This window comes from Periplaneta americana, chromosome 7 (assembly GCF_040183065.1).
Source record: "Periplaneta americana isolate PAMFEO1 chromosome 7, P.americana_PAMFEO1_priV1, whole genome shotgun sequence".
NCBI lineage: Eukaryota > Metazoa > Arthropoda > Insecta > Blattodea > Blattidae > Periplaneta > Periplaneta americana.
Window position 1 is genome coordinate 57,474,600 of NC_091123.1, and position 19,422 is coordinate 57,494,021.

At 36.1% G+C, this 19,422-nt stretch overlaps 1 protein-coding gene across 2 annotated transcripts in view; it reads right to left on the reverse strand.

Moving 5' to 3' along the window:
- LOC138703122 (ATP-binding cassette sub-family G member 4-like) overlaps positions 1 to 19,422 on the reverse strand; it is a 118,840-nt gene that overhangs the window by 32,443 nt on the left and 66,975 nt on the right. For both annotated transcript variants that reach the window (XR_011332974.1, XM_069830718.1), the window contains exons 3-5: positions 14,281 to 14,470; positions 7,637 to 7,782; positions 773 to 1,011 (exon numbers count right to left, since the gene is read on the reverse strand). Coding sequence is in view for 1 of the 2 variants with exons in the window: in XM_069830718.1 (XP_069686819.1) it covers positions 773 to 1,011; positions 7,637 to 7,782; positions 14,281 to 14,470 (575 nt within the window). In the remaining variant the exon portion in view is untranslated. The remainder of the gene's footprint in view (positions 1 to 772; positions 1,012 to 7,636; positions 7,783 to 14,280; positions 14,471 to 19,422) is intronic.

Genomic DNA, 19,422 nt, shown 5'->3' on the forward strand with positions numbered 1-19,422 from the left:
GGATTAACTTGTTTTGTATTATACATGTAGCTCAACTGATGAATGATCGTTTGCGTTTGTAAATTTAATAATCTGATTGGCTATGTATTGTATATTTTTAGTAGAGCCATTGATATAGCTCAGTCGACAGACTCGCTGGGCTGCTGATCCGGAGTGCGTTCGGGCTTGGGTTGGATTCCTCTTTGGTCTCATTGAATGGTTTCTTCCGAGGTTTTCCCCAGCCGTGGGACTGAAGCCGGATGGTCTATGGCGAGTCCTCAGCATCACTTCATCTCACCCCTTTGATCTGATTACCTGGTTGGGTTTTTTCCGAGGTTTTCCCCAACCAAAAGGCAAATCCCGGGTAATCTTTTGGCGATTCCTCTGACCTCAACTCATCTCACTACATCTCGTCAAAATATTGTAAAAAATTGCAGAAAATTGTAAAAAATTGTAGAAAATTACGAAATTGTAAAACTGTAAAAACTGTAAAATATTGTAAAAATTGTAAAAATTTGTAAAAATTGTAATATTGTAAAATTTTGACTTGTTCCACATCTTACAGCTTCATTACTCATATAAGATCTATGAAATATAATAAATGAATGAATGAAAAAGTAATTATTTAATTATCCTATACATATAGCATATAGGCTACATTAAGACGCAATAATACATTACTCAGAGATCATTTGAGTTCAAACTCATAGGCCTAATGTAAGCCAGAAAAATAGAAATGCTAAATAGACAATGAGATTATATAAAATGATAATTTACACGTAATATTACCTACCAAAATCTGCTCTGTTGTAATACATCGAACAGGTAAAACCAACTTCTTTGAACACATTTATCATGTCATCAAGTGGTCCACTATAGAGACATTGTCCTCCAGCTAAGAGATAGATATCATCGAATACCTCTAACAGTTGTGAACTCGGTTGATGAATGGAGCAGATCACAGTTCTACCAGACTGAGCGAGAGATTTCAGGTGTGAAATCACTTGTAGAGATGATACACTATCCAACCCACTGAAAAAGTTTCGTATAAATGAATCAATAACTCGATTAAAATACAGTAGAAGAGTTTTGATGATCCGACTCCACTTTCATTCACTTTTGCTGCTTACGAAGTACAGGAAAGCAACACGAAGCTACAAGGAATCAATTTCAACAATTCAAGGAAATAGGCGTTATTAATTTCGAACAACTGTCCTTCAGTAAATAACCTCTCTTTACTTCGTTCCATAATGTGTGACAGGAGATGTAAACATTGCCGGCAGAGGGAGAGAGACGTAATTACCCACGCTCGACTTGGAGTGGGACGATCTGAAGCGTTTCACCCCCGCCCAACGTGAAGACAAGCGTGGAATGAGACTTCTGTCATAGGTTGAATAGCAATTATATTTCTCTCCTCCTCTGTCAGACATTATGGAACGAAATGTATATTTCTCTCCATTGTCTGTGTACTGCAATTTCTCCTAACTTAGTATATTGGTTGGCTTGTGTTCGTGACCAGTATATGCGAGTCAATTCAACTGGGAATGACACACGTGGAATACCGTGTGGTCAATTTATATCCCGGCCGAAAAGTGGCAACTTAAGCTATCAGCGGGTGCGCTCCCACATGCTGTTTATGGAGACAGAGCAATACCGGTGATTCAGCAAACCCGAACGATTAATGTAAAATATTACTATATGTAAGCAGTTGAAAAACAATTTACTCCCCAAATTAAAAGAAAGAAAATTATGAAACAGTCTTCCTTCTTTAGACGAGATAGTATATACTGTTTTCGCTGTAAGAAAAATCCTAATGTAAACATAAGCACGGGGCTGTCATACCCGTGATTGGCTCCGAGTAGAAGCACTCACATGACGCAGGAAAATATAGTTCGTATTTGGAAACCATAATCTTGTATTATTTGAAAATAAAAAATTGAATTCTAGTTGTTAAATACGATGAAATATGTAACTTTACTCATATGTAAAACGTTATGTAAAAGAAATGTTACTTTTATATTTTGTTACGTACTATGAACGCGGATGAATACCAACAGTAATACCGAGGTAGTCTGTTCTTTTAACAAGCTGGCGTCACTTGAGCTCGTAGTTGTTCACGTAAGCACGTGGTACTGAAGTATGGCTTCTGCATCCTCGGTGTGTGTGGTTATTAAACATGAGTGGAAACCCTCTCAAAAGCATAGAAAAACAAATAGTCTTAAATGTATATAAAAGTTAAGTGAGTTGAATCCAATGATATCTACTCAGAACAAGTCAATCAGACCGCATTTTCCAGCTGGAAGGGATAACTAACGCTGTTGTGGACCGTCTCACCATAAATCCTGCCGACGTTCTTTGTCCGGCAGCGATTGACCTTACACCTAAGATTAAAATAATTTAATTACAGTAATTATAAAGTATATGTTTCCTAAGCAAACGATACAGTAGTGAGGTTAGGCCTACTTGATGAGTAACGGGAAATGTTTAACATGAAACAGAATGTACAATCCACATCTGTGGAGTGACGGTCAGCGCGTCTGGCTGCGAAACCAGGTGGCCCGGGTTCGAATCCCGGTCGGGGCAAGTTACCTGGTTGAGGTTTTTTCCGGGGTTTTCCCTCAACCCAATACGAGCAAATGCTGGGTAACTTTCGGTGCTGGACCCCGGACTCATTTCACCGGCGTTATCACCTTCATTTCATTCAGACGCTAAATAACCTAGATTTTGATACATCGTCGTAAAATAACCCAATAAAATAAATAAAAATAGAATGTACAACAGTAGGCGGGAACACGTACTGAGAATCTATGGCGCCAAACAGCGGCCAATGAAGCCTCACCTCAGTCACGTGCTATTGTTTATATTAGGATTTTCTTACATCGAAAAGATTATAGATTGGTATTTTTTCATTGATGGTGATAAAAAAAATGGGTAGGTTGGACACAACCACAAAGTTTTAGCGTGAATACATTTAGATCCGACGAACGGCGTTTGTATTGATTTGCACGAACTCAGTTATGTTTCTTTGGTTTCTGGACCCCACGATGCTGCTGGCTGAACTCGTACTCCTCGGATGAGGCCTTGGTTGCCATCTGCTCCGCCACTACTCACTTCAGCGGCCTCAGTACTCATGTCAGAAGGTGCTGCGTCAGTATCGCGCTCGCTGCGTTGGTCAATTTTCATTATATTTTGCTATAATTAACAGAGATGATTCTGAAACTGTTTGCCTTCATGTTCCAAATATTTTTGGCGTCTGCTTAAGAAATGGTGCATCACTCTTCGCAATTTCCTTTGATAAATGTAGGCGGTTTTCCTGGACGCTGTTTTTCATCACCAGAATGAAAAAAAGTTTAATCTACACTTCGTTTTTATTGTTGTTGTTTAGTCAACTGTCCGAAGACAGGTCTGGACCTCATAAGTGATACCAATAAGGCATTCATGAGACAACTAAGCCAGAAGCTAATTGGATAGGGTGTCCAGTTCCTTTTCCCCTAATAACTGCATACATCTCTGACTAGTAGCATTTTACACTAGTCAGACTTCAGATGTATACAATAGTAATATACGTTACAAGAGCGGTATGTTGACGTTTTCATGGTCGAGGAAAAGATTGAAAAAGCGAAACGTAGTTGGAAGATCGTTTATTACATACCTGAAAGACGAATTTCTAATTAGTTGCAATGAAATCTCCATGTTGGTGTCTGTTTAATGACGCCAACTTCGGAACACCAAAATATCTCTCTTCAACATTGTTGCTGTAAAATGTTTTCTGTGTTTACTATACTCCAGCAGGCCGTGATATACGTCTGTCCTTTCCCCCCCCCCCCAGTCTATAAATGCGAACTTAAAACAAACGGTAAGGTTATGTAATGATTTATTTTTCATTTTAATATTTTAACAATATTATTTATATAACATATTGTAGTAATAACATCGGCATCTGGAATCTCGTCGATTTTTTCACGGCTTCCTTAATGTTACTTGTATCAGGAATGCAATAAGTTTCGTGGAGTAGTAGACTTTACTTAATTTTTGCAAATATTTAAAAACAATAATTAACATTGCAATTTAGGTGAAATTGCAGTGGTAAGTTTCCAATTTATAATTATTACTATGTTAAACGTCTCTAAAAATAATATGTTAAAAGCCTAAAGCAGCAAAATGAATGTCGCGCTTAAGCGGTAAGAAGAGGGAAATTGTGATGTGTGTTACGTTGGGAATACTGAATGTGGTATTTCACACTTACCGCGTATTGGTTCTGTGCGGAAAACAAGCAAATACGCACGATCTCGCATAAACAATTTATTGTTCTTCCTCTGACACATACCGGCAAGTGAGATGTACTGTCTGAGAATCAGAGCTAGGAAGTTGGTACCAAAACTATTATGTTGTGTGAGCTTGGACTATATCTCTACCCAACGAACAGTAGTCAGGCAGCTCTAAACGTCAACAAACCAGCACAACAAAACACGTACAGTCGGGTGGTAACCAAACTTGTCTTTGTGACAATGGTCCATGGCATTAGAACAAGAAACACACTAAGCAAATAAAATAAAAAGACACTAATTGTCAATTAGAACCTTCGTAATTTTCAGTATAAAAATAAGAACTCAAATACACAGTGATGATATGTCTCTAGACTTGTTACAATAATAATAATGTACATTTTCAGTTTATCAAAAGAAATACTTCTATATTCAGAAAAAAACTATTTGCACATAAATGTTCCTTCTACGTCACAAGACAACTAAATCTAAAATATGATACAGTATTTTTTACTAGTCTATATCAAGTGAACAATATCTTTGTGAAACTAATAGTGCATCTCGTATGTGGCACATTATATTAAAACCCCAAATTTTTTCAAGGATATTCTTCATATTTGCTTTAATGATTATTGGGATTTCTGCGGATTGGTAAATATACTTGAACGATAGTCTATTGTTCTTCCACATATCTCACGGTTTCAGTCATTTTCACATTTTTTGACTGCAGTAAAATGATTTTTATAGACAACTCAGTTGTCTGAAGGGACATTGCAACATACCAATATAGATATATCAAAAATAATTATACATACTTGACTCAGGTTTTGAAGAAAACGATTTCCCTTCATTGCTGTATTTCTCATGTAAAGATAGATATTCCATGTGATTTTTCATAGCACAGTGTTCCTGAACTATTATTCGTTTCGCTGATTAAAGTTTCACATTGCCTACATAATTTCCAGTAACTGACGCGCCATATAAAACCCTACTGACTTGACTTGACCTGACTTGACCTAACCTAACCTAACCTAACCTAACCTAACCTAACCTAACCTAAGCTAACCTAACCTAACCTAACCTAACTTAACCAACTAACTTCCAGTAAAGTGTTTTTTCATTTCTTACTTTGAGTACCAGCAAATTCTTGAAGTGTTGCATTCAACTTTATGTAATTGGAGGATTTAACTTCTGTCACGTTGAAAAACCGTTCATTAGCCTGAATTGCACAACTACACTGCGTAATTAAACTGTTTCTCTACTGTGCATATTATTGTAATGTAGGCTACTATCTCAAGTCGCCCATCATTAGTTGCGGATATACTGTGAGTTTTTATATGAACAGAGTATAGTAGGACTACGCTAGTGCAATAGACCTATACGAGTATGCCTGTTGCACTCAAGCTGAAAGCAATGTTTTGATACGAACTTCCTAACACTGTTGATAATAGATGTAGGCCTACATATCAGTCTCAGAAGTAGCTACACCTCGTCTAAATAATCAACCATTTCTTTCTCCATTTAGATTAATGTCGTCTTCTTGTTACAAACGGAGAGGAAGCGTACTTTTTGCCTCTTTCCAACAATATTCTACAACAGCACAAACATCCGACTATTACATGGACGAGCTTGATACAATGTTCGAGAATAGAATTATCTGTAGGAATGTGTAGCTCCTCATTTCTCCGACGTAACCCCAGTGACTTTTATCTTTGGGGAACAGTGAAAGATCGATTGATCGATCGAACGTTCATTCATTCATTCATTCATTCATTCATTCATTTCATTCCATTTCATTCCATTTCATTCACCCGTTCATTCATTCATTCGTTCATTCATTTGTTCGTCCCTTCATTCATTCGTTCATTCATTCATGCATTCGTTCCCTTCATTCATTCGTTCATTCATTCATTCATCCCTTCATTCACTCGTTCATTCATTCATTCATTCATCCCTTCATTCATTCGTTCATTCATTCATTCATTCATTCGTTCATTCATTCGTTCGTTCCTTCATTCATTCGTTCATTCATTCATGCATTCGTTCGTCGCTTCATTCATTCGTTCATTCATTCATGCATTCGTTCATTCATTCATGCATTCGTTCGTCCCTTCATTCATGCATTCATTCATTCATTCATTCATTCATTCATTCATTCATTCGTCCCTTCATTCTTTCATTTCATTCCATTTCATTCACTCGTTCATTAATTCATTCCTTCATTCATTCGTTCATTCATTCATTCGTTCGTTCATTCGTTCGTCCCTTCATTCATTCGTTCATTCATTCATGCATTCGTTCGTCCCTTCATTCATGCATTCATTCATTCATTCATTCGTCCCTTCATTCTTTCATTTCATTCCATTTCATTCACTCGTTCATTCATTCATTCCTTCATCCATTCGTTCATTCATTCATTCGTTCGTTCATTCGTTCGTCTCTTCATTCATTCGTTCATTCATTCATGCATTCGTTCGTCCCTTCATTCATTCGTTCGTTCATTCATGCCTTCGTTCGTCCCTTCATTCATTCGTTCATTCATTCATGCATTCGTTCGTCCCTTCATTCATTCGTTCATTCATTCATGCATTCGTTCGTCCCTTCATTCATTCATGCATTCGTTCGTCCCTTCATTCATTCGTTCATTCATTCATGCATTCGTTCGTCCCTTCATTCATTCGTTCATTCATTCATGCATTCGTTCGTCCCTTCATTCATTCGTTCATTCATTCATGCATTCGTTCGTCCCTTCATTCATTCATGCATTCGTTCGTCCCTTCATTCATTCATGCATTCGTTCGTCCCTTCATTCATTCGTTCGTTCATTCATGCCTTCGTTCGTCCCTTCATTCATTCGTTCATTCATTCATGCATTCGTTCGTCCCTTCATTCATTCGTTCGTTCGTTCGTCCATTCGTTCGTTCGTCCGTCCATTCGTTCGTTCGTCCGTCCGTCCATTCGTTCGTTCGTTCGTCCATTCATTCAGTCATTCATTCATAGTTTTCTGCCTAAGGGAAGGTCTTTCACTGCAAATTCAGCATTCTACGTCTTTAGGGGGTTCTAACTGCACAGTCTTAGAATAAACTTACTTTGAGAACTGCAAGAGAAATCGTATTCAAAATACACTTTCCAAGGAATTGCGCATTGTTCAACTGTTAAATGCTTCATCCTGCTCGAACGGCATACAGAACGATCGTAATGTAATCATTTCCTGTCCTCAGTCGTCCTCTGGCAGGTTAGCCGACAAGCAAATCTGAGTGTAAACGGCGAATGTTTAAATTGAAAGCTCTGTATACAGCTAGAAATAAAATGAACAAATTTGAAAGCATGCCTAATATATAAATTATTCATTCTATAATTGAATGTATGTTTGTAAACTAAAATGACCTTACCTGGTTGGTTCATCAAAAAACATGGCAGGAGGATTAGTTAAAAGCTCACATCCAATTGATAATCTCTTCTTTTCACCACCTGATAGATTCTTTACAAGTGAATGTTTTACACTTTCAAGGCCCAAAATATCCAAGATGTTATTTACCTAAAACAGAAATAAGTGTATTAATAATATTTGTTTTACCAATCAGAGTCAGTTGCTCTTGTCAGAGTGAAGTTCCTTTATAAAAATATCCATAATGAGACGAATGGTGTTACATTTTGAAATGTTATTATCCCTTCCACTTAACTCGCAATCGTTTGTCTCGTCAGAGTGGCGTGAAAGTGGTGTCACCATGGTGTATTGTTACGTTATGGACAGAGGCACCGGAACAAAGAAAAGGGGGGGGGCTCGGGGGCTCAATAACTGAAAATTTAAATTACAAAATTATGAGTTATCAGTCAAAACACATTACACTTAATATACTGCATATGATAATTCAAAATATTACGACCTATAAAAAATATATAATTAATCATTACTTCCTGTCCAAAGATTGAAATTAGAATTAATGTTATTAATTTTTTATATTAAATGCTTTGACAGTTTGCATCGAACATTTATGTTAAGTGTAGGCTTAAACTTATATCCCTGATCACATATATAACAGACTGGCCATCTCCATGTTAAAAACGGTAACCTGTGGAAGAGCACAACCACCAGGATCGCCATCGTTGATTGGGAACGACCGCTAGATGGAAGTTCAGTTGCTCCATACAATTCAAATGAGAGTTATAACGTGGCTTCTTATGCAGTAGCTAGATGGCACCATAGTGAAATTGATCAAAGTTGTTGTCGTCAAAGCCTCTAAGGCTGAGCATTCTGTTGTATATGTGATCTGGGCTTATATGTACCTTAATGGCTTCCATGTTACGTTTTTGCATTATCCTTAAGAGGAGTAGACTGGTCTCACCACTTCTTCACTGCAAACGTTTGCCTGTGGATTTCCTTGTGCATTATGAATTCGTCAGCCACATCATCAAGATTCAGTCCATTAGCAAGAAAGATGTTGATGACAATTTAAAATTGCTACGGCATTGAGACGTATTTGTTCCATTGTAGATCGCAGGTATTATGACTTCAGACGCCTTAGAGAAGAAACTGATCTCTCTGTCGTACATGTAATGGTTGGTATTATCAAAAATAATCGAATAAACTTGACGAGTTCTGGTAACATAGAAGGTAGTTTTTCCCCTTCAAAAATCAAGAACACAGTCAAAACTTTTAAAAGTTAATGAGTTGACTTCTGCTTGATGTATATCTAGTAGCACATCACGATGCAATTTCAACCGTTCTGTATCTATGTCATCCTTATAGAAATCAACTATAACACTGATGTCACTTGTTTCACCATTTATATAGTGTTCACAATGTCTCAGGAAACTTCTTACTTTACTATCATACCTTGATTCTAAATACTGCATTGTAGTCTCAATAGCTTCAAAACAGTGTTGGCGGTAGATCTGTTTAGGACCTTGATAATTGTGCCTTTCACCACCTTCGTATATTCGCTTTGAGATTTTCTTTCGACGAGGAAGAGCAGGTTCTGGAATTTCAAGTTCGTTAGCCTTTTCCTCCAGGCTTCTCCAGAATGCGTCAAAAGTAGACTCTTTTCCAAAATCTTGTAAAGTGAGTTTTAATGTTGAAATCATATCCAGAGCTTCTTGAAAGCATAACGCAACGCTGTATTTACAGAATCAATGTGAAAAAACAATCTGATTAGCAATCCTAGGTAAAAAAGAAATCAAAATTGTTTATTTGTAGGTAGAAACCATAAGCTGTAGTCCATGCATCTGATGTGTCAGTTATAGATTTTTCCAACATAAATTCAGAGAGCTCATGGTAATTGCAGAAACACAAACGAAGAGAAGCATAATGAACTGCCCACCTTATTGGAAAAAATGGCAGCAAATTGCTTTCAAGAGAAAAAGGTCATCAAAAAATGTCCCCACTAACATAATATCCAACCAAGAACGACCCAACCCAAAAAGTCTCACATAATAGGGTCAACATAATGAAAAGGACCAAAACAAAAATGTCCCACATAGCTGAAAGGCTCACAGGTCAAACAGTCCCAAATTTATTGTCCCACATAATATTGGTCAAACCATTAAAAAGTCTTTCAACTAAATGTTTCACAAACTTAATTACATCGCATGTAATAATGTTTTCAATAATAATCGTTTATCGTTGCGATATCATTGAAATGTAGAATGTCAGAATGGCTCAAATTATCTCTAGTTAAAAAAAACAACAAATCAAAGTTATTACACCACGATAATCTGTACCATTATCATCAAAGACAATCGAAAAGGTGATAGAAAATATTATAGATATTTTGATCGGAAGAACTATAATGCGAGATGTACAACTAATTCAGATTTGGGAAATCTTAGAGTCATAAAAGATGGTACAGAAAACTATTTGCATCCTCCAAAAGTCAGAGAGTTACGAGTGGGGGAGCTTCTGAATAAGATACGAAGGACAGCAAGAGGTAACACGTAGGACATTTAAAAACCTGACGTAATTGAATACCGACTTCTCCAAAAAAAAGACATTTTATGAGAATGGTCCTTATAAAACGCAGGTCATTTTAGTTTGTTGTACATTGTAGGCCGGGAACATACAACTGTTGGACCTTTTGAACAATGGATATTTTTTAACGTGGACATTACCAAACGTGGGACCTTTTTGCATATTGATCCTTGTAGGAAGGGGCCATATCTCTAATAATCAGCAAATTAATTGATGTATCACTGTCCCATTGCAATTAATGAAAGAAGGCGAGTCTTTTAGGGGAATGCTTTACATAAACAATTATGTCTTTAATCAGATTCAGGCCATTTCGGCAACCTGTTATATTTTTCAAAGTATCTTGAACAACTAAGATATAAGAATGGGCAAAACAATGACATGCTTGCAGGCCTCCACGTACCAACCAGCCATATTGGACGCACCGCCATAACACTGACCTCTACATTTTAACTAATTTCAGATCGAAATGTAGAAGAAAATCTTTAATTACTTCAAAAAGTGTTTCTGCTTGGGTGTCTCTGGTTGAGTAGAATCCTAGAAACAGTTCATCAATTTCAATGTCACTGGTTACAATTCTAAAACAAAATGAGAGCTGCTCTTGTACAGAAATATCAGATGTCTCATCATTAATTGGTGCAAAATAGTCTGCTCATTTGATAGCTGAAATAAGTTGTGAAACACTATTACTCATAATAGACAACATTTCATTGCATATATCACGCGATATCCATTTTATTCCTCTTTCAGTCATAATTTCAGGATATGACAGTCTTCAGTTCTCAGGGTGTTGAAATTACTTTTTTCGTCTGTATGACCACATATAGGAAGACCTTGAACAGTCAAGTATCGTAAGGAAGATAATATTTTTATAAGAAGCAATTCTACTTTTCCCACATGCATGCTCTTAGCATCTGGGAGCTACCAAGAAACATTAACTCCAGCATTCCCAGCATTGAGTTGTGACAAAGAATGGCGATGACAATTTGAGCTTTCGTGTTTTCTAAATTTTTCGAGAGCTTTTTTTCTAATTATAGAAATCAGTTTGAATAAAAGCAGCAATTCCTTTTTTTTATGAATATTTTGTCAAATTTCTTTCGTATACTTCTTTACAAATTTTACAGAACACTGTATCTACATTCATGGTTTTTTTTATACAACCAAGGAAATTTGTCAGTAATCTTAAAAAAAGTTCTTTTAATTTTATTCAGACCTGTGGTTGGTGCAGGCGTTGAAACTTGCTGCTGATTAGATCTTAATGTATCCAGCTGTTTGCTAACAACATATGGTCCACTATAGTCCACTGTAATCTTTTCAGTTGTTGTTTTTCATGTGAAATGAGGGGTATTTTGATCGGTGTTCATTATAGATGCCTGTTGTTAGTAGCCAGAGTTGGGGGTGTAATCAATATATATTGCAGAGCTGTGTGGATGGACAGTATAGAAGAATGTGTTCCAGACCTTCATCACGATTATTACATCACAGACAAGTAGGAGTGTCAGAAAGGTGAATCGATGTAGGTACAAATGTGTGACAATGTGACCTGTTCTGGCTCTTGTTAAAAATGTTTGAACATGTCTGGGCAAGTTTTTGCCCATTTCCATTTGGTTTCTTTCATAAGGACTGTAAATGTTTTTCTTTCTCAGAAGAAAGGCAATAATTGTTGATCCATAGGTTTGTAATATGAGACTTTACTGAAGCAAAGGCACTGGATAGAGGTATCACTTGAAGAGGTCTTGGTTGGAAATATGTTGCCTGTTTTGCAATGTTATCGACTTCCACGTTTCTAGATATACCACAATGACTAGGTATCCATTGAAATGTTATTTCCAAGGAGCCTCAGTCCCCAGGTTTTGGCGTCCCTGGTTATGGAAGTGTTGCTAAGTTAAGAGCAAGTCGTCGGTACACTCGATTGAAAAATGATCCTTATGCTTCGTAATCATTTTGAAATACAGTAAAGTAAAGCTCCTATTATTGTTTTATCAACTTTAATTTCGTTCTCTCTTTGTTTTGATCATGATCGAGAAACTGTGCGTAAATGTATCTGTATGACGCGTAAAACACGCGTAAAATTGCGTTGCGACTCTTTTTAAATTCAGTCCACCTGTAAATATGCCAATTGATATCAATATCTTCAGGTATTGTTAACCAAGACGTCTCTAGAATTCTCACTTGGTTATAAAATACTCCTTATGCTTCGTGATCATTTTAAAATACAGTAAAGTAGGCTACTTCTATTACTGTTTTACCAACTTTTATCTCATTCTCTCCGTGTTTTGACCGTGACCGAGAAGTTACGCGTAAATATTAATATCATAATGACGCGTAAAATACGCGTAAAATTGCGTAGTATAGCTATGCTTCGACTTCTTAAAAATTCAGTCCACTTGTAAATATGTCATTTGATACCAATGTCTTCAGGTATGGTTAACCAAGACGTAATGTTAGCAGAAGCTCTCTTTTGCCCTCATTTGCACAGCTATATAATTTTTAAATTTTGTTTCTTAAAGCAGGTCACCACGGTGCGTTGTTACGTCATTCACTCCATTGCAAAAATGCTGCTTATGCTTCGTGGCCATTTTAAATCAAAATAGGTTGCTTTTATTGTTGTTTTACCAACTTTTCTCTCGGGTTTTTTTTTATTTAGCTCACTCATAAACATGCCACTTGATAGCAATATCTTCAGGTATGGTTAACCAAGATGTCTCTAGAATTTTTACAACCATAATCCTCTGCGGACCTCTGGAAAAATAATTAAGGAGTTAAGTGCTTTGTGTGGAGTGAGGGATTGTGTGGGAGCAGAAACATGGTCAATACGGCGAAGTGGAGAGAAGTTAATAGAAACATTTGAGTAGCTTAATATTAAAGATGGACATCTGATCTCAATCGAAATTTAGATAGCTGTGGTTTTTTATACAATTTTTCATGCTCTTTCCAGTTATAGTGAAACCATATGCAAACTCTAACACTATATTTATAAAATAAATTGTGTTAAATATTACAAAGAACACTGTTAACTAAAAAATTGCCTCTAGATCAAAACTATGGAGACGACAGATGTCCGTCTTTGATATTAAATTACTCATTTGAAATGTGGATATGGAGAAGAATGGGACGTGTGAAATGGACAGACAGAGTAAGAAATGAAGGTGTGTTGGAAAGGGTGGTTGAAGGAAGGATAATGCTGTTAAACTGATCAGGAAGAGAAAAATAAATTGGATAGGTTAATGGCTGAGAAGAAACTGCCTACTGAAGGATGCATTGGAAGGAATGGTGGATTTTGTAGAACTTTGACTTTCCCATTAGACTTTGACTTTATATTTGTGAAAACATAAGTTTCACAATATTCACTCCAAAAAGAATTTCCAAAGGTATCTAAACAATCAAACAACGATTTCATAATTATTTATATAAATACTTCTAATTTAAAAACAGGTATTCAAATCAGCTTCCTGTAAAGTTATGAAATTTACAGTTACCTATAGTCCGTCCCAGGAATCTGTGAAGTAGAAAGACGAAACAAGACCTTTGCGCAAGTGGTATGTGGGAGGGCTAGGACCAATGACTGCTCTGGGGAAAGGTACTGCTTGAACGAAGCGAGCAATCGCTTGCAGGAGGGGATAATTTCTATCTGAACTCTACTCTTCCTTCTACCACGAGCAGCTTATTCCTTAGCGTACTCGAGCTGATGCTGCCCGCAATACACTCCGGCATAGATAGACTCCGCCCCCCATACGCGCAAAGTTACTCCACAGATTCCTGGGACGGACTATAGTCGTAGTATTAAGATAACGATATGTACCTTAATTCTTGCAAACATTGTAATGCAATCTGAAAAGCTGCAAAATTGGTCACAAAAAAAGTAAGTACCGGTATACTTCTAGTTTTCTTCAAAAACGTATGCAACACAAAATACCAGGAATTCAGCATTAATATAATTCAAAATTATGTATTTGTATTCAGCATGTATGTAATGTGGGACTATGTAGGCTATAGAATTATGGTTATGTACATAAATAATATTATAAATAGTAGCCTATCATTAAAACGTTAAATATGCGTGTTATTTACCATTACTTTCTTCTTGGACTTTTTCACAGACGTGCCCAGTTTTAAGTCTGCTGCAATCGTGACAGTTTCTTCAGTTGTAAGCAGTGATAGCATGGGGAAATCCTGTGTGATATAACATGACAGTTTCTGAAACTGAAACGAGTTTCTTTCTTCTCCATTTATTGTTATAGATCCTGAAACTCCAGAAGTTCTGAAAAGATAGAGAAAATAAGTGAAATTACCATGAAAATAAAATTATAAAACAGAACCAATTCATTATCAGGCAGCGCATTTTTGACCCCAAACGTACAGCGGATCGAGTAGTTTCTTCTGGTACATGTATTACGTCACGTCGATGAGTAACGTGGCTCGTTAGTCATGGCTGCATAAGCAGCGTAGTATTGTAAGCAGGTACGCATAGACTACGAATCATAGTACAATACAGGCGCTCCATCGTCAATGTTGTACATGTAAAACACTAAGTTACGACGACATCGTGATCTGATTCTAAAACTGAGTAAGTTGCATTTTCATTCAGACTTTTGTGTTAATATTATTTTAATTTATCAATCAATGTATGTTATATTGTATTTCATTTTGATCTGTATTTTGTTTGTATTGTGTAAAATGTAAATATTATTAATTTGTTTATTAATAAAACTTTTGTTGTTATAATTGTATCACTGTAACGTCTTGTGACGTAGGAAGAACATTTTCTTAGGTTAAACAAATTTTTACTAACAGTTATGGTAAAAGATATGAATTTCATAAGCTCAGAATATATATTTTTGTTCACCGTAACGGAGCTGATTTTGTTAAATGAATTAATTGTATAATATATATTGTATTTATAGTGTATATACAGTTAATGTGTATCATGTTTACTATTATGTTCTATAAATGTATATATATATATATACTAGTTTCGCAGTGTTAGTACGTTTATGTGGTTAAAAAGTAGCTGGACAGACCATTTCAATTTAGTAGCAATCCCACTTACAGTTGTCACGCTCCATTATTATTATTATTATTATTATTATTATTATTATTATTATTATTATTATTATTATTATTATTATTATTATTATTATTTACCGAACTAGATTTTACATTTCGTAGCGTCCTTACATAAGTATTTAAGGTTAGAGTTTGAACCCTGAAACTCCAGGATATACTAACCTATAACTTTCCTAACTTGTTTGGGAACGAAAATGCGGTATGGCATAGTTGCGCCCCGAAGAAATCAGGTAGCAGAAGGGACATGGCGTAGTTGCGCCCCGAAGAAATCAGGTAGCAGAATGGACATGGCATAGTTGCGTCCCGATGGGTATAGTACACGCGAAAGTGATTGTCATAATATAAACAAATTACTTAAAAATATTACAGTGATAACTGCATTGAAATCAGGTAGGCCTAGCATGTGATCAATTTTGCTATTTAAAATAACACTTTTTTATCGATCACACAATAAATGAACTGCATTTTTTGTTTGTACATCGATATCTTAACTTGCGGTACAGGGTTTCGAATATTGAAACTTAGAACCATTGTGAATTATTAACTCTTTACCCTTTTCACTAAACTTAACATTCATTTTAAATTATTGTGAATATCACTAATAAAATGCCAACGGCTCACTCATTTGAATATGTCAGTTAATAAAATACTGCCCACTTTATGGTGTTCATTTTAACGGTAGGCTATTGATAATCACTGCATAAACAGTAGAAAAACAGTTAATAAAGTACTACCAACTTCATGGTGTTCATTTTTACGGTATCGATAATAAATATTAAATCGAATAAGAAATCAATATGGTTGGTTGATTACGAGGCTCGAGTTTCCGTAATGTCTTTTTCTCTACCTATTTCATCGGGGCGCAACTATGCCATGTCCCTTCTGCTACCTGATTTCTTCGGGGCGCAACTATGCCATGCCCTTTTCTCTACCTGATGGGAACGGGGCGCAACTATACCCACAAAACAGGGATCCTTTTTTTATTTGCTGCATTTTATCTGACCGTAGGACGCAACTATGCCCTGCCCACGAAAATGCGCTGCCTCTTCATTACCAACGCCTACGTTTGCATTAATTACGACCCAGAGTATTCATTCTATTTCTCATTGTCTGAAGCAAAAAGAGACAGTATTGTGATCCTGGAAACAAAAGAAGGAAAATTCCCGAGATTTTAGCAGAAATATAGGACTACAGTTTTTTTCGGGGTGGAGGGGGGCAATGTAAATACGTATATCTGCAGTAATGTTCAAACGCTAGAGCTCTGATCTGCCGTCCAGACAGCCTGGGTTCGATTCCCGGCCAGGTCGTGATGGAATTTGTAACTAAATAAAACCTATATGTAAACAACAGAAAATAAAGATTTTTAAAGATATTTGTGTTGTTTTATTACAAATACAATACAGTAATATTATTTATTGCAGGTTTAAATAATGCATATGTAAAATGTTAGGTCTATTAAGGCTGGTCCACAATAAACCGGGAACGAGAACCAGAACGAAAATTGGAAACTGAGGACGTGAAAGTCAAGATTTTTTATTCACAATAAACCGAGAACAGAAACGGATATGCATATCGATATTTATGTCAATAATGATTTGTAAAGTCGATATTACTCATTCTGATGATATATGTGTATAATAATTGACTATACCTGGTATGGTTTATCTTGTCTCAGTAGCAATAAAACCAAGTCCCTTCAAATGAGGGTGGAGATTATAGGAGGTTGTAAATTTTCAGGATTCCTTTCAAAATCTTGTTATTGTACAGGCTACCAGAACTCACTTTCTTGAAAGACAAGCTCAGTGACGGAACTACACAGTACGAAGAGAGATATTTTGATATTTTATTTTGTGCTACAGATTGTACCAACTAGTCCCTTCCGCCACCGGATGGATGGACGGAATTGCTCCACTCCCCCATTGCCATAACAATACAGAAGAGGCAAGACATATCTCCTTTCTCTCTCTCTTCACAGTGAAACAAGATACATCACACAGACTTTAATGACGTTCTCTCATGAGAACATACCAACCAACATAAACACAGGTTAACCAACTTCAGAATTTATCACACAGAATATTTAAGAATTCAATTCACTTGGTAATCTGGTCACATATACACGTAGTATTTTGAAAGTAATTCTACTGAATTTCTGAGTTAGTTAAAAGCGATGCATGATGAAATTATTTCATGATCTCCTTGCTACAAAATATACGACGATCAAAGAGCTTTATCATGGCAACAGAATATACCTATTAGGCTGTGATCGGAAACGAGAACGGGAAAGTTGAAACTTGGGCAACCTCATGTTCCCGTTCCCGGACTCCGGCAAGCTTCTTGTTAATTGTGAATGCTCACAATTAAATATATACATTTCAACAATTTTTCCGTTCTGGTTCTCGTTTTTGGTTTGTTGTGAACCAGCCTTTAGAAAGAGCGCGTTTCAACGTCAATAATAATGTCACCCTAGTACTAGACAATTTCATCATACAATTATTCTAAAAAGAGATTTAATGATTTTAACAATTTGGAGAACGATTTCTTATTATTTTGAAACTCATTTCATGTTGCTGTCCAACATGTTCGATTAGATTTGCAGATGGAGGTTATCCGTCTACAAAATGACACATTTACCAAAAGTAGATAGATAAATGGATTTATTGAGTAATATTATACATACAGATTTTATATTATCATAATTTTCTCTAAAATCCAATGCACGGGTCTTCTGACCGTACGTGCTTTGTACCCAAAACAAGTCCTCCTTTGTAGGTTCCCCCCACCTATGATTACATCCAACTACTCTCTAAAAGTACACATATTAAAATGGAAATGACACAATAAAACACATTATATAACATATCCTAACCTAAAAGACATAAAAGTGTATAGTTGGGTGGATACTATTATCCCTTCCCCAGTTCGCGTCACAAACTTCAACAGCTGAAGTTCTAATCTTTCTCGCCTTCAAGAGGAACAGTCCAGTCTTTTGTTCCCATTCTCTATTCCCCATGAGGTCAAGACATGAAAGCGAACTCCTATTCTGACTTAGCATCGAGGGTGGTAGAAATTTTCTCCGTACATGTTCCAATTCGACACACTGTAATAAAATATACTCATAGGAGTCCTTTTCTTCGCAAAGCGGACAAAGACGCTTTCCTTCTTCGTTGACAATTTTATTACCCTTCCATGCCCCCAATCTTAGACACGCTAAACCTGCTCTGCTGTCTTTGTTACAAGAGTTTATGTAGTCACACTTTCCCCAGTTAAGCAATGTAAGGTGAATGCCAGGTAATCTACGGCGAATCCTCGGCCTCATCTCGCCAAATACCATCTCGTCATCACCAATCTTATCGACGCTAAATAACCTCGTAATTGATACAGCGTCGTTAAATAATCAACTAAAAATACATAAACAACTTTGTAAAATAGCATACCAAAATCTACATAGTTTCACTATGAAAATTGCATCAGTGTTTGGCTCCATTTACTAATGCGAATATTTTTTTTTTTTTTGCAGATGAAGCTGCTAAATCAAAATCGAGACCCAGATTTGCAGACGATTATTTAAAGTATCAGCTCACATTTTCAATGACTGATATTATTCCCGATTTCAGACAACTATACTTGTGGGAGGATGATGATGATGATGATGGTGATGAGTAATTTGATAAATTTGGTGGATTTGTTTTCTAGTAACCTATTTCTTAATAGCACATTATTTTGATTTTGTTTTTTATATTGTATTTTGAAGTTTACAGTTTAAAATGTGTATGTTATATGGTATAGGCCTATAATATTTTGCAGCCCACCGAAAACAGATTGAAATAAATACGGGAATTATTTAATTTTCATTGTTGCATTTACACTCTTCGACACAAGAAATGAGCGATCTCCTGTAGTCAATTTCTCATGAGTCTCTAATTTACACCTTGAATGTATCTTTATTCTAAACTATTTATAATGCTTGATTTGTAAACAGAAATAACAACAAAGAAACAAAACAAAAGAAAAAGAGAGCAGAGTCTTACACTCATACCCTTTATTTTACTAAACCGCGACGTGAACCCTGTGTTTCGAGGTAACAGTTACTGTTCTTACAAGAGTATTTTGAAACAATGACAATAAATTATTGGAACTCTCCTG